General features: G+C 47.5%; 2 protein-coding genes and 1 pseudogene across 2 annotated transcripts; 1 reads left to right on the top strand and 2 right to left on the bottom strand.

Annotated features, from left to right (window-relative positions):
• Positions 1 to 1,822: 1,822 nt before the first annotated feature.
• On the top strand, positions 1,823 to 5,766 carry LOC117863667 (receptor-like protein kinase HERK 1). Its single transcript, XM_034747473.2, has 2 exons — positions 1,823 to 2,490; positions 2,658 to 5,766. The coding sequence occupies exon 2, from the start codon at positions 3,000 to 3,002 to the stop codon at positions 5,508 to 5,510; it is 2,511 nt and encodes an 836-aa protein (XP_034603364.1). The 5' UTR covers positions 1,823 to 2,490; positions 2,658 to 2,999; the 3' UTR covers positions 5,511 to 5,766.
• A 473-nt stretch (positions 5,767 to 6,239) lies between these two features.
• Positions 6,240 to 11,819, bottom strand: LOC117863668 (serine/arginine-rich splicing factor RS2Z33). Its single transcript, XM_072295363.1, has 7 exons — positions 11,805 to 11,819; positions 9,108 to 9,198; positions 8,014 to 8,204; positions 7,786 to 7,881; positions 7,360 to 7,547; positions 7,165 to 7,278; positions 6,240 to 6,726 (listed from the first exon to the last, which is right to left on the bottom strand). Exons 1-7 carry the CDS (start codon positions 11,817 to 11,819, stop codon positions 6,546 to 6,548), a joined length of 876 nt encoding a protein of 291 aa, XP_072151464.1. The 3' UTR covers positions 6,240 to 6,545.
• A 584-nt stretch (positions 11,820 to 12,403) lies between these two features.
• Positions 12,404 to 14,430, bottom strand: LOC117864880 (protein REVEILLE 8-like; annotated as a pseudogene).
• Positions 14,431 to 16,044: the final 1,614 nt, after the last annotated feature.

Consider the following 16,044-nt stretch of genomic DNA (forward strand, 5'->3'; position numbering starts at 1 on the left):
GTGGGCCTGACTTCTCAACCGCGTTGGAGGGAGATGGCTGGGCTCGTCATGGGCCCAATCAGATCAAGCACGGCCACTTTCGAACCGTTTAGAAGCCCATGCGGACCATATACTGGGCCACTTTCCTAAACAAAACCACGAGCATAATAAGGCCGTGTTGGGCCGAATGCCCGCCGTATTTTCTGCCAGCTTCTGTGTGTCGTCGGTCTCAAGCAAAGAATGGATCAGCTAGGCGGTTGAGCAATCGTCAATCGATTAACCAATTGAGAGCTGCTGCCTGCTGGCGACATCTGGGTACGGACCCTTGTGGTACAAGCCAGGCAAAGCGAGACAATAACAAATAAATAAATACTCCTTCCGTCCTAGATTACTATTTTTTTAACTTTTCTATATACATAACATTTGACATGCATATATATATATATATATATATTATGTCTAGATAAGTAGCAAATATTATGTATTTAGAAAAGTTAAAATAAATAATAATTTGGGATGGAAGGAGTATATACAAGCGTCTATTATTTAATCGAAAAGGAAAGAAAGGGCGGAGAAAAGGAAAGAAAAGGGTGCGACTGAATTAAGCCGCCGCTGAATGCGTTGGGGAGGCAGGCCCCGGATCGGTCTCGGTGGCCTGCACCGCGCACCTGAATTGATTAGCCTCGCCGTCGCCACCACCCCCATCAACTGCAACTGCCACACCTGTCGTCAGCAGAGACCAAGGCACGCGTCCGCCCATCACCGCCACGTCACCGTGGGCCCCTGCCGGCTGCCCGCCCGTCCCTTTTATTCAGTCAGAAAATGGGGGTATAAAAAAAGAAAGAAGGAAGGAAAACGAGAGATACTTTCCAATTTCCATGATCCACAGGCCAGCCGGCCAGGCTTACCAAAAAGGATGTAGAAGGTGGGTTCCATTTCCATCCACCGTGGCATAGCCTACACTAACACGACCTGTTGGTTGTCCCCGTTTCTCTGTCGTCTCTCCCTGGATCGGTGGCTCGTGCGTGTTCCAGGTCACGTGTGAACTGAAAATCGCGTGCCCTATTGAAGCTTTCTCACGAAGACAACCACCAACGCGCAGGTGTGGCTTTGCCTGCTGCAGACTCGGTCGGTCCGTCGGTCCACAACATACACATGCCACTGGAGGTCGGTCGAGTCCAGCGAGGGGCAGACACGCCGCTTTCGGCACAGGCCAACGCTGGGCTGTACTGCACTACTGGATGGAGTCGTACAAGCTATCGTATTCGTATCCGCATCGCGTCGCTGCATGGCTGTAGCCAGGCCAGCACGCGTGTTATAGCGCGTGCCTGTACGCGACGGCCACGGCATCATCGCCTGGCTGGCTGCTAGCTGCGACCACGACGGCGTCGATAAGACCATGCACGCGCGCGCGCACGTACACAAGCACTACGACGCAGGCATGGCACGTCCGAAGCATCTCTTTCTCCGCAAAAAAAAAAAAACGATCGTAGCATGTGATTTTTGAAAGAAGACGATAAGCCTGAATGCGTGCTATGGCTTTGCCTATCGTATCTCGCGTACCGGTTCATGCTCGATCATTCTTCCTCTTCCGCGTGGGCCCACGGGGCAGCGGCCTGACGAAGCTCTCCTCGCGCGTGCGCGTAGCGAAATGCTCGCGCCATCCCGATCTTGCCGAGCCCACGCACAGGCACAGATCACCCCCCTCTATCTTTCCATTAATCCTGCTTCATACGAATACTGTGTACTGGTATACTGCCCACCAACTTTCTTGTTTCTTCTACAACCCCGTTTCTCTCTCTATCAGGTGGGCCCATACAGCAGATTAATTAATGACCCTGCCGTTTCTCCTCTCCTGCTCTCCGTCTTCCGCTACCCACCTGCACGCGGCACGGCCCGGCACGCCACCTTCGCAATTCGCTCGCTCGTCGTCTCCACCGCCGCCATGCGCCGGCTGTAGGAGTAGGAAGAAGGAGAGAGTGAGACTCGTTCCTCCAGTGGGAACCTTCTCGCCAACCCTCAACCACCACCGCCGCCGCCGTCGTCATCATCGTGACGCTTGCCTCGGATTAGCGCGCGAGCGGGGGCTAATTCCAATCCCCCTCCTCTCCCCTTCCATTGCCCCGTTCCACGCGGACGCGGGGTCTGCTTTGTTTTTGCTGCGCTGTTAAACAAAAAGGCAGGCAGGCAGGCGGTGCCCGTCGCCTCGCCTCGCCCCGCTTCCTTCCCTTCCACCTGTTGCGTGCTCCCGGCTTCAAGAAACCGCCCGCTGGCCAGCACAGCAGCAACACGCCTGCGCTCGGGGGTGGCCCGCCGCTTTTCCCTTCCGCTTCTCCCCTGCCACTACCACCAATTTGCCCCTCGGTTCTCCGGCCGGATTCTCTCCCGTCCTGGGGCGCCGCTTGGATTCCGCTCCGCGAAAGCTTCGGTTTTCCGTGCCGGCGCCGTTATTTCTTCGGGGAGAGGGACCGGAGCGCCGCTTCTTGGGGCCTGCGCTCAGGCTCAGCAGAGGTAAAATTCCGCCACCGACGCTTGTGCAGATTTATCCTTGCCCTCAGCTTTCTGCTTCATGTTGATTACCGCGATTCAGGGCTTGTGCTGTCTGCTGTGTTCTAAAGTGTTTGAATCCCTCTATGCTGGAGAAGAAACTGACAATTTAGTGCCCAACTGTTGCGCAGATCGAATTCTTGGTTGGTGAACGCTGCCACTAGCCCTGACAACGGAGGTTTCTTCTGCTTCTGGCCGTGATTTTGTTTCCCCACTCCTGCCCCCAGCCAAATTCCAGTTTCTCCATTCCTCCTCTCCTCCTCTCCAATTTCTGATTGTCCTTGCAAATTGCAACTGGGAATGGTCTCGTTGGTTCAGCGGTGTGCCTGCGGCTCTGAAAGAAATTAAGCATTCCTGCTCTCTTCAGTCCTTGCACCTATCTCATATAGCACTTCCAGTTCCAGCCTTTATACACCTCTCTGCGATTCATGACCCTTCCATCCTTCTAGCCTCCATCTGCACCAGAACTCGTCATGGATAGCAGGACTGTCAACCTCAAACTGGTCCTAGCCTTCACTGCAGCCATCTGGGTTCTCGGCACCTGCAGCGCCGATTTCACCCCTGCAGACAACTACCTCATCAACTGTGGTTCCACGATCGATGCAAACGTCGACCAGAGGGTCTTCCAGGCAGACAACTCCGGGCCGGCCATATTGACATCCTCCCAAAGCACCGCAGCAACCACCTCGCCGAATTTGGTCTCGGGTTTCGACAGTGCTATGCTGTATCAGAGTGCCAGAATATTCAACGAGCCATCGTCCTACGCCTTCAAGCTCAAGAGCCGCGGCCGGCATTTTGTCCGGCTTCACTTGTTCCCCTTCAAATACCAGAAGTATGATCTTACCACGGCGAACTTCAAGGTGTCGACGCAAGACATTGTGCTCCTCGACAATTTCACTGCGCCGAGCAGTTCTGCGCCTGTGTTCAAGGAGTATTCTCTCAACATCACTAGGGACATGCTCATCCTGACATTTGTGCCTCTTGGCAACAACACACAGGCCTTCATCAATGCTATCGAAGTCATCTCAGTTCCTGATGATTTAATTACTAATTCGGCGCAAACTCTGAACCCTGGTCAGTATCTCGGCCTGTCGGTGCAGCCATTGCAGACATTCTACAGGATCAATGTGGGGGGGCCGAAGGTGACTCCTGACAATGACACGCTCTGGCGAACATGGGTTACCGATCAGAGTTCCTTCTTGAATTCGACTGCCACTAAAGTTGTTAATTTCCCAGGAAAGCTGAATTACCAAGACGGATTAGCGAGACAAGAGGATGCACCAGACAGCATATACAATACTGCAAGGCAATTGCTTGTGCAGAAAAACACAAGCACCATGTCCAATATGACATGGCAATTCGATGTCGACGGTCGGTCGAGCTATCTCATCCGGTTCCATTTCTGTGACATAGTGAGCAAGGCTGAGTATCAGCTCTATTTTGATGTATATGTGGATAGCTTGCCAGCGTCAAAAGATCTTGATCTCTCCGCTAAGAGTTCCGGTATCCTGGCAGTGCCATTTTACATGGATATTGTCTTGCCATCAAGTGACCCATCTGGTAAGCTCAGCATCAGCATTGGGCCTTCTAGCTTAAAGAATAGTGCACCAGATGGCATCTTGAATGGCCTGGAGATCATGAAGATGAACATTAGTACCGGGTCTGTTGTCGTCGTGGCACCACCACCAGGGGCAAAGAGCCATCTTGCCGTCATATTGGGCTCTGTTCTTGGAGGCCTTGCTGCTGTCATAATTGGTACTGTTCTCTGCATCTGCTGCAGAAGAAAGAAGAAGCCACGTGCACCACTGACAAGCCGGCCCTCAAGTTCTTGGACACCCCTGAATGGTCTTAGCTTCCTTACCACAGGTAGCCGAACAACCAGCCGGACCACTCTTACATCTGGAACTAGCGGTGATACAAGCTACAGGATTCCTTTTGTCGTGCTGCAAGATGCGACAAACCACTTTGATGAGCAGATGGTCATTGGAATTGGAGGCTTTGGCAAGGTCTACAAAGCAGTGATGCAGGATGGCAGCAAACTTGCAGTAAAGCGGGGCAACCAGAAGTCTCACCAAGGGTTGAGGGAGTTCCGGACGGAGATTGAACTGCTGTCAGGGCTACGCCACCGTCATCTCGTGTCACTCATTGGTTACTGCGATGAACACAATGAGATGATCTTGGTGTACGAGTACATGGAGAAAGGCACTCTGAAGAGCCATCTGTATGGTGGTGATATGCCGCCTCTCAGCTGGAAGAAAAGGCTGGAAATCTGCATAGGAGCAGCAAGAGGGCTCCACTACCTTCACACTGGTTTTGCCAAATCAATCATACACCGTGACGTCAAGTCAGCAAACATCCTCCTCGATGAAAATCTCCTGGCCAAGGTTTCTGATTTTGGCCTCTCAAAGGTCGGGCCTGAATTCGATCAAACGCATGTCAGCACGGCAGTAAAAGGGAGCTTTGGGTACCTTGATCCTGAGTACTTCCGGAGACAGAAGCTGACAGACAAATCAGATGTGTACTCATTTGGTGTGGTTCTGCTTGAGGTAATCTGTGCAAGACCGGTTATCGACCCAACTCTTCCAAGGGACATGATTAACCTTGCTGAGTGGGCTATCAAGTGGCAAAAGAGGGGAGAGCTTGATCAGATAGTGGACCAGCACATTGCCGAAACAGTCAGGCCTGAAGCACTAAGAAAATTCGGGGAGACAGTGGAGAAATGCCTTGCAGAGTATGGCGTCGAGCGTCCCACGATGGGCGATGTGCTGTGGAACCTGGAGTTTGTGCTGCAGCTGCAGGAGGCTGGCCCAGACATGTCCAACATCGACAGCATGAATCAGATCTCTGAACTCCCTTCAAACACCAAGAGAGTAGTAAGCTCCCTAGAGCTCAGCACTGCAGATGAAAGCAACACAGGGATCGATTACTCCGACATGTCGACGAGTAATGCCTTCTCGCAGCTGATCAATGCTGAGGGAAGGTGAGCTGGACTCAATTGTTCCAGAGTCGCTGAAAAATGTTACAAGAACTAGAAGCAGGTGCCTCTCATTTCTTTTCTTTTTTTCAGAGGGGAACAGATGCCTCTTGGTTGACTATACTGTCTATCCCTTCATCCCCTGACATACAACACCGAGTTCTGAATTGAATTGAAATTTTGCTTGCCCATGTAATTACTAGTATTCTTGGAAGTATAATTCTGCTGGAATTACAGGCTGTTCGTTAAATAATTTTACTCGTGTACCCTGTTTGTTTTTGCTGGATATTGCTGTACCTCTTTGCCCTGATTTTGCCGCTTCCATCCATCCCAAATTTAAAGTACATAGCTTTTTGCTATGTACATATAGACATTTAAAACTATACCTAATTTGGGACGGGACGGAGGGAGTAGAAGATAAAAAGACAGTTGCAGGCCAGTTTTTAAAGTGCAAACTGCCGAGGGCCCTGATTTGCTGCGATAGTTCAGCAACATGCTCAACACATTCACGTGATGGATAAAATACGGTACGGTCGTGCATGTATGTGTGTATCTGAAGGTGCAAGTTGCAGGCTATGCACCCTGGTTCACTAGAATCTGAAGTTGCAATTTACATACCAAAACCTCACATTTGATGTGTCATGTTCGCTAAGTACTGAGGTTAAGCATAAGAATAAACGGATGCATTCTGCAGATGGCATCTCCTCATAAAAACAAATTGTAAGCTAAGGCAACACGATCATCAAGGTCACAGAAACATAATTCAGTGCAGGCAATATTCGAAACAGAGCACCATCTCCCATAAAGATCCTTCAGATATGAGGTCCCAATGCCTCGGCAAAATTTGCAGCATTGAGGTGAGCTTTTTGAGGATCCAGGGACCCAATCTTCACTAAAGCTAAGATTCTTAAGACAATGCCTACGCATAGTCATCAAGGTTCAGGAGAGAGTTTGAGAATTCACAACCCCAGAATCTCAAGTCCATAGCCATCAAGGTTCAGGAGAGAAAGTTTGAGAATTCACAACCCCAGAATCAAGTTCCGGGTCACTGGCGCTTCCCCCGAGCTTCACCTTTCCTGGGGCTCCCACCATGATATGAGCCATTGCGTTCAGCTTGTTCCCTTGGTGGGAGGTTCCTCCTGGGGATGGGGCTGTGATGGGGGCTTCTTGGTGGCAACTCTTCACCACCAGCGTGATAGTAATCCCTCCTTGGCGATGGAGGCCGACTGTTAGAGAGAACACAGTTAATAACTTTGTTACGTAAGCAAATGTCAAGGGAAGGGTTGGAAAGCACTGACTTTCACATGCTTAGCATTGCATAAAATAATTCAGCAGTCATTTTCTTGCAAGACATATTTTTAAATGGAAACTCCTCTAGAGGTAATGTAGCTGTTTCTAACAGGCTACAAGTATAACAAAGCAATTTAGAACATTTCTTAGGAGCACCGATTACCAATTAGAATACCGTAAAGATTGGTCAAATCAACATATTTCCTTATCACATCAACATATACAGCATGAGTGGAACATAACAATTGCAACCTCTTGCAGGTTACAATAACATTATATGACCACACTTCATTTTCATCCTTAAGAAGCAGAAGCAACTAGCATTGCAGATGGTACAACTGCAGCATATAACCAACCAAGGTTTAATGCAATACCTGTAACTCCAGTTTTGGTCCCTTCCATGACGAGCAGACGGAGACCTTGAGTAGCTTCTCCCTCGGCCCTTTCCAGGGTGAGGAGATGGAGACCTTGAGTTGCCTCTCCCTCGCCTGTATTTGTGAACTTCCAAATCAAATGTATACTAAAAAATAAGGGCACATGCAAGGTACCTAGAGAATTCAAGGAAATACTTTAGATCCTTTGGACTGTTCTGGCAGTTTCTTTCTGTATGGCCCATTTCTCCACAGCGGTAGCATCTATCTCTCCAGTCACCAGCTTTGCAATCACGAACCCAGTGGCCATCCATCCCACAGTTATAGCAGCGGCCAGGAGGAGGTCCTTTGTCATATTGACGGACACCTCCTGGACCACGTGGCACCTAGGGAAATCAACAAACATGTCAATAGGGAAGAGAACAATAAAAGGGCGCTGAAGTATAAATGAATAGAGCAACCAACAATTACAGCGAATTAACGAGCAACCAACAAATACAGCCAATTAACACTATCATCTGGGGCAGTAGTTCAACAAAGCTCTATTGTCCACAACATACAACAAACGAAGCGTATAGAAAAGCTCACATGAAGTAAGTAACGATGATAACAGCAAAAGCTTACCCCTCTTGCAAACTCAACAATGATGCGACTCCCATCAAATTTTCGGCCATCAAGGTCATACCTTGCATCATCTGCATCCCGGGGATCACTAAATTCCTGCAGTACATCCAGCAAACCAAAACACATGGCTGGCCTTAAATGTGAAGAGGATAATGAAGTACTGATTATCAACTATAAAGATTACAGGAGCACATCTTGCACATCAAAGGAGTGACGAGATCTACTTACAACAAAGCCAAAGTCCCTCTTCAGATCCACTTTCCTCAGTCTGCGAGAATGGTTGACAGTAACAGTAACTCCGTCAAGACCCAAGTAATGAAAATGTATCCCCAGCCAGTAGTCAAATTGAACATTACTTTGCCATAAGTGTAATTTTTCGACAAAAAAAGGGCAGAACTTTTCAAAAGGGTTTCTAAAATCTGCTCAAAACTTTGGTGCAACAGACACCAATTCCGCCAATGGCACACTCCCACCATGGACACCGAGTTAGGGTGACAATCCATAAAACCTTCAACAAAATTATTAGTTAATAAAACTCATAAGGGACTGTGGCATGTGATGGAAAATTGGCAACAGAGAAAGGGAAACGAAAGGCCAAGGAGGAGCGCAACATACTCGATCAGACAGCACAATGTAAAAAGTTTGAAAGCCAGAATCCTCAGGAAAAAGAAAAACAAAACCTGAACTTTTGGTCTCCACTTGTGTTAGCAAAGAGAGACAAACCAGAATCAACTCCCATTATACACTGTACACAATGATTTGCATTATGTCACAATGCAGAGAATGTAAGGGGCATCAGCCTACAAAGAAATAACTTCTATTATGAAGAACATATCCAGAAGACCAGATGGGATCCAAATTGTGAAGCACTGATGTAGCTACAGAAAACATCATTTATATCTATTAATGAGCCAAATAAAGATCATCAATAGAACTAAGCTTACAATTTCACCAATGATAAAGAACCCTAATATTTTGATAATCAAGAACGAATTTGGTGTACTTTAACTAATCTGCAGATTGCAAGTCACTGAATGAACAGCTTGAGAAAATTGCCTTGAAGCTTGCAGTATATTTATATTTTATAATGGCATGGCTCACTTTTAGCCAACATTTAGAGAACCAATTGCAGTTGGGAATGGGGATCACTTGTATATAACATATTTCCAGAAAGCAAGTTAAACCAAGCAGCACAATTTCATTTCAGGAGCAACTCCAAACACAAATATAGAAAGTCAAAGTTCAGAACTGATTTGCTCACCTCCCATATTTGCTGAAAAGGTCTTCAAGATCATGTATCCGAGTATGTGGAGAAATCTGACCCACGTACAACTTAGTGTTACCACCATGTCGACCATAGTGGTCGTATCGATCATCGTAATCATAGCGGTCATCATATCGAGGCATTTTGCACTGCAGGACAAGAAAATGTCAGGATACAATAACTATACAGAGAACATTTGTGCGACAGAGATGCAAATAAACTTGCATGGACCTGGTGCAGCAGAACTCAATTAATTATCCTACCTTCCCCTAATCAGGCCACTCCTATGCAGTAGAGTAATTACTTCTGTAAATATTATTTTTCTATTTACTGCACACCATTTCAGCAGTACAACAGTGTAGTGGTCGGATACATGCTATGGATGGCACAAGACAAGTTACAAAGATTGTGCCAAGCTTCGCAGCAAAAGGTAATTCAAAGATCAAGATAATCTCACACAGAACCAGGAAAACTCTTGAACTCTTATCATTTCAGATGATCCCCGTAAGAACAAGGCCACACAAATGCCTTAATATAATGATATGCAGCTCTCTTTCGAGGGGGGAAAAACTTGAACTAGAGACTAGCGAGCCAAAGATCATACTTCCATCAATCAAACATCCCAAAACCCCTAAGATTAGACCTACCGGATGATGCATTTGAAACTCTAGTTAGAAAGGCCCCTTTCACACCGAGGCTCCTTGGCATTGGCAAAGAAAAAGGAAAAGAAAATGCAGCATAAAGACCCCCAACAAATCATGCCAAAATCTGTCAACTTTAGATGATCGCGCACACAAAAATTCTCATACACCACAGCAACTAATCAACTATCGCATTTCAAATGGTTCTGGAAACAACAGAGACTAAACGTGCCGTAGACTAGAATTACTGGGACAATAATCAGGCCACTACAAATTTCACAGAACGCTAAGACAATATATAAAAAAATGCAAATCAAAACCCTAATTTGCATAACCCCTCCCACACCTAGGCCTCCTACCAGCGGCAAATTTCCCTCCATCCTAATACGGTCTGACAGACAACGGAAAAAGAAAAAAAAATGCAGCATTTTGCAACCAAACCACGCCAAAAAAGATCGCGCATTCCAACGCGAGCCTGTGCTACGACGGTACGACCGTTAGGATCACACGAACGAACAGGCAAACGATGATCATGAGGCAAATCAAGCCACGAACAACACGCGACAGCTAAAAAAAAGCGAGAAGAACCCACGCACCAACCCGCTGGCTCCCCGTGAATGTTACGCGGGCGGTATATACAAACGGGAGTAATCATCGAAGGCGGAAGGTTCGGGTCGGCGGAGAGCACGCACCCCCCGAGGATGCGAGCGGAGCGGTGCCGCGGGAACCCTAGCCGGCGAGGAGGCGGCGGCCCCGGCGACGGCGAGGCAAAAGATGAAAAGAGAGAGTGATACACTGATTGGCGATGCGCCCGCGTCCCGGGTTTATGCGACGGCCGACAGCCGTGGCACGGCCGCCGGGACTGGGTGGGGGTTGATGGGCCCGCGATTGACATGGGCCGAATGGCCGACACGGTTTCAGATTCTTCTTCCCATTCATCTATTTATTTTCTCGAGATTTTTTCCGAACGAAGTTCTCGCGCTCGGCATGTACACAGATTCACGTGTGTGAATTGTGAACACAAGTAAACCAGACATGTACGTATGTGACATGCACGTGTCTATTGAAAAAGTTTTTTTACTAATGATCTTATTATATAGATAGAATAACAACCTGCACTGCATGGGATGTGCAAGTGTGCAACTGCCATAATAGCACGGCAGGCAGATAGCAAAGGCTTGGACACCAAACTTGCAATGCGTGTAATTAAATAAACCAACACGTAGTTACATACACATCAACAACGAAAACAGAGAGCTTAAATACAGTGGGTAAAATAGAATATGCATCATTGCAATTGCACACGACATAGGACACCTACACATATTATGTTGCAGGATATTCCTTTTTTCATGCTAGGTATGCTTGTTTCTACGGCCACCACCAGATCTTTAACTTTGGCATTGGTGATGTCGTGATAGGAAAGTGTAAATAAATAAGGAAAAAATTCAAATTACTCCCCAAACTATGTTTTGTTTCAATTTATCCCCTAAACTATGCTATTTGGTTCAACTTACCCATAGTGCAATTTGTCATTTTTTTCCTCCATACAGAAGTTGAATTTTAATTTGAGATTTTCCATGGTGGTAGTGGACATCATAATCTACATTTAAAAATATTTTATTAATTTTTCATCATTAGTGTTTATATAATTTTGTAGCTGAAGGATAAATTGTATTATTAAATATTGTACCCTATCAAATAATGATAGAAATTCCATGATATATTTTTTTAGCATGGCTTATGATGGCTGCTATCATCTTGCGAAATTTGAACTTAAGACTCCACTTGTGCACGGAGAAAAAAAAGATAAATTATGTTAAGGGGTAAATTGAACCAAATAGCATAGTTTAGGGGGTAAACTGAACCAAATGGTATAGTTTAGAGGTAACCTTTTGCCCAACTTCATCCCGGGTATATGTCTTTCACAACTTAATCATCGTGTGTATCGCTGTCGCCGGAACATGGCTAGAATTAGCAATTGAGAAACATTCATCTTACAATGCAGGGCTGGTTAATTACTAAGTTAAGGTAAAAGGGTCAGCATGGAATAAGATTGGAATCTTTGGTTTCACTACTCACTAATGCGCTTCCACAGCTCACCGAAGGTGCACCTCTATTTGGTCCATCGCTGTGAGGTTGCCTGAGGATACCACTACGTACGAGTGCGCTACAACTCCGTCTAAAGATGCATGAAGTTGGGAAATTGTAGCCAGGGTTAGGGATTTGATAAAGGAGAATGGATTTTGAGAGAAATCAAAGAGGAAGAGGTGAGAGCCTAAGCTTGAGCGGGATGCGATGCCAGCTATTGTGAAAGAATCCTTCGTGTTTATGGTAGTTGGGACTTTTGGGTGGAACAAATTAGGTCTTAGCACGGATGATGCTGGTTGGTTCAAGCTGTATGTATCGGGCTAATAAGAATTGCTGAGTGTCTTCCAATTAATAAATATACACATGTATATATAGCACGTACATACTTGATTTTTACTTAAAAATCTTGAGTATTCCCGGGATGCATCAACGTGCCTCCGCCCATGAGGATGGAGTATTCAGTACACCTCCCGGTTTACTTATTGTTACCACATCATTGTACTCTTGCACTCACGCCATCTAGCGACATCGTCAAGCCAATCGTCCCAGTACGTATTTTCATATCGATGTTTGGGTAGTGTAACAAATTTCCGTATAACGGTATAAGTAAAACAATTACCCGTAAAATCGAAAAACTGAGTTCCAGCAACGTCGATTTTTAATAAAACCAATTATCGTAATATCCTATTTCTCGCGTCACGCATAATCCGCTTCCACACTGCCAACTGACTAATCAGCCACTGCCGGTCAGCCGTGTGCCAAAGGACCCTATGGATATTCATCTACATCTTTCAAAAGCAGCCAAGAAATTCAGCCCGAGAATCCTCTGTACATCTTTCAAAAGTATCCAGATGTAAAAAAGAGTGAAAAATAATGCACAGTAGAGTTTTTTCAAAAAAAAAAAGCACAGTAGGGGTCCTAACCCATCTCAAAAAAAAAATTGTGAAAGGATCTCTTTCCTGTGTTCTTTGTTCAGCTAACCTGTCAGCATATACCACCTAATCTCAAGTCCTAAGGCTAAGCAAATAGGTTGTCCTGGAGGTTCCTCAGCACCAGCAAGATCTGCTCATCAGAACAAAACAGAGAACGTGCGAGCGCAAGTAGCTGCAGATGGAATTGCAATGTGTAAATGTAAACGAGACCAAACTGATTATCTGCTGACGACTGAGAAGAAGGGCATGCAGCGCGGGCTCACCGTGTCCACGACGACAGGATCCACGATGCCCTGCAGCCGCCGCAGCTGCGCCTCGATCGGCCGCGCCGCCGCGCCGGAGCGAAGACGTCGCCGACGAACCTGTACACCAGGGCGAAGCGCGGATGGCCTGCGGCACGGGAACAGATTGTATTTTCAGCTACGAATTGTTATTCCTTGGCCTGTTGCACGATCACACCAACTAAGCAAAGCAGGTGAATTGTTCAGCAGCGTCTAGTACCTGGCGGCAACGGCAGCTGGATCATCTCGTCCTCCTGCGCCAGCGTGGCAGCGGCAGCCCAGCTGGCGCCGCCCGGTTCGCCGCCGCTGCGGCTCGGCCAGCAGTCACGACTCCGGCTGAGGCGCGCGCCCAGTCGGCGCTCTGCTGCGCGGCGCCGGACGGAGACGCGAAATCCATGGAGCTCATCATCGACGGAGTGGTGGCCGTCGGCCACACCTGCTGTGCCGCCATGGCCGCCGCGGCATTGCCGTCAGGGTGGCTCTGACTGCTGCAGGGAGCGTAAGCGGCAAGAAGGACGGCGCGGCGGCAGCGCCGCCTCGAAGCCCAGCTTCTGAGCCTTGAGGAAGTACTTCTGCGCGTGGCTGCGGATCTGGAACACGCAACAAGCTAGTTGAATTGAGCCATGGACAGACGATCGATTAATCGTCAAGCTCTGGGTTGCATATTTATATTATTATATTATATATAAAAATGCAAATAATCTCAGGTACCTGAGTGGCCGTCTTGGTGGCAACGAACTGCTCGATGCGTTTCCAGTCGCGGCCGAATCTGCAAGCCACAAGAGACATGGTTGCTCCGTCAGTGATCTGTCTCAACTCTGGAAGAGATACATGGAGCATGTCAGCCCGTCAGGTATGGTGATCGAGAGTGAGTTGGGGAGAATAATGGGGCCGGTCACAGCAAGAGGGCGTGGAGGAAGCGGTCGTGCTCGTCGGCGGCCCTCTTCTCTCCCGCGGCCGCGTGATCTTGTACGGCTTCCGGGGCTTCTTCCCCGCCGCCGGCATCCCGGCCGAGCTGTTCCTCGCCGCCACCATCGTCACCTAACCTTCTCTATCCTCCTCTTTTGGAGAGCAGATGGATCGAGCACGCACACTGATTGAACTGCTAGTTCTTGCGAGTGTGTACTGTGTAGTAAACATATATGGTGCCGGTGGCAACGCGCGACAGATCGAGCCGAGGTCGATCGAGGCCGCGCGCGTTTGGCATGAAGAACACACGGCCGGCGTGCTCCACGTGAGGGATTAGCTAGGCCGCACGTGTCAGAATGCGCACGTGCCTGTTGTGCGGCGGCTTTGTACCTGGAGAGCTAGCTAAGCTCACGTCGCTATCTGCGAAGTGGCAGCCGCCGCGAGGGGTGGTGTTTAGGCCGATGGACGGATGGAGGAAGCGGCGGGAGCCAACAAACCAATCGACCTTTCAAAAAAAAAAAACCAATGGACCATCTAGAAGAAATCATGCAAACGCAGTATCACACCTGATTCAAACTTGTGTCTTTCTCCTGATCGGTGACTCAGGGCTGCACGACATTGGCAACACCAAGGGAGGTAAGTAGCTCAAATAACTACCCAATGTACTTTGGTGGCTACGTACTCAGCCTTGCAAACCTACGGGGCAGTCACCCTACTTCCTAGTACATGGATCAGAAGCCATACTTCCTGCCGACGTCATGTGAAAATCTCCCACAGTCGAACAAATACGATGAAGGCGTGGCAGAAGAAACAAGGCGCCTAGACATAGACAGTGTAGAAGAAGCCCGCTATGCGGCACTCGTCCAGTCAGCAAGGTACCTTAAAGGACTCCACCGTTATCATGTTCGCAACGTCAAAGGATGTTCCTTCAACATCGGTGACATGATCCTCAAGCGTATCCAAGACACCACAGGGCTGCACAAACTCAATTCGCCATGGATGGGCCTTACATCGTATCCAAGGTCACAGGCCCAGGATCCTATAGGCTGTAGCATTTCTCTAGCGAAGACGTTGAGAACGCGTGGAACATCGAGCATCTCTGTCGTTTCTACCTCTAATCAGCAGACTACGGGACATTGTACACAGGCCACTGGCCTCAACTTTTCTTTTATATACAATTACTTTTCGGCGGTAGTCAACTACTTGTCCTCGCCTCCATTAGCGGCTCGCAAAGGCGGGTCAGCTGCAATCACGAGCTATTCAGCTCTCTGGACCTCAGTGCCCCAGTTTCGATTTGTATTCACAAGTCTACCTGAGTTAGTCAACTCACCAAGTGGCTCGTAAAGGCAGGTTAGCTGCAAACTATGAGCTATTCAGTTCTTAGGGCCTTAGCGTCCCAGTACCGACTTGTAGAAACAAGTCATCTTGAGTTATTCAACTCACCCAATGACTCGCAAAGATGGGTCAGCAGCTACCACGAGCCAACCAACGGCGTAAAAGGCCAACAAGTCGACAAGAAAAGTACACAAACTGCTTGTTTCGACTATTTATCTCACACATGCATTTTTTGTGTTAACGAATCTTGCAGAATACACCAAATACTTCCGTCTCAAGAAGTTGGAATGTCAAGCGTACAACAAAAGTGCACAACAATGACTACAAGCAACTGCCTACTGGTGGTTACAATAGAAGTCCCATGCTTTTACAATATCACGCCAAGCATGCGTGGATAAGCCTGGAAGACTACTCCAACACCAGGAGCAAGAAGCGTCGAGGAGAAGGAAAGTGCACGCAAGAAAGCTACTCTCTAGGCAGCCGTGAAATGGGTTTCTTATTTCATGGGTTTCTTATTTCTTTCTCACTTTTTCTCATTACCAATTAACCTTTCTTGTTTTTTTCCCCCAGCTCCTCCCTCTGTTGTTGGATTGTGCCCCGACATTTATGCTTATTGCAAACTATTTATTTTCCTTCCTTCCATCTTCTTACTTTTTTGTGAAGGTGAATGGCAATGGTGTACAATAGGTTTTAGCACATTTGTACGAAAGCTCTTGATAAGTTGTTTTATGAAATATATTCGTAATTATTGGCTTGGTGGAACACATAAGTTGATCAGAACAAAACTAGAAAAAGAAAAGTTCATA

Source organism: Setaria viridis, chromosome 7 (genome assembly GCF_005286985.2).
Source record: "Setaria viridis chromosome 7, Setaria_viridis_v4.0, whole genome shotgun sequence".
In the NCBI taxonomy this organism is placed as follows: Eukaryota; Viridiplantae; Streptophyta; class Magnoliopsida; order Poales; family Poaceae; genus Setaria; species Setaria viridis.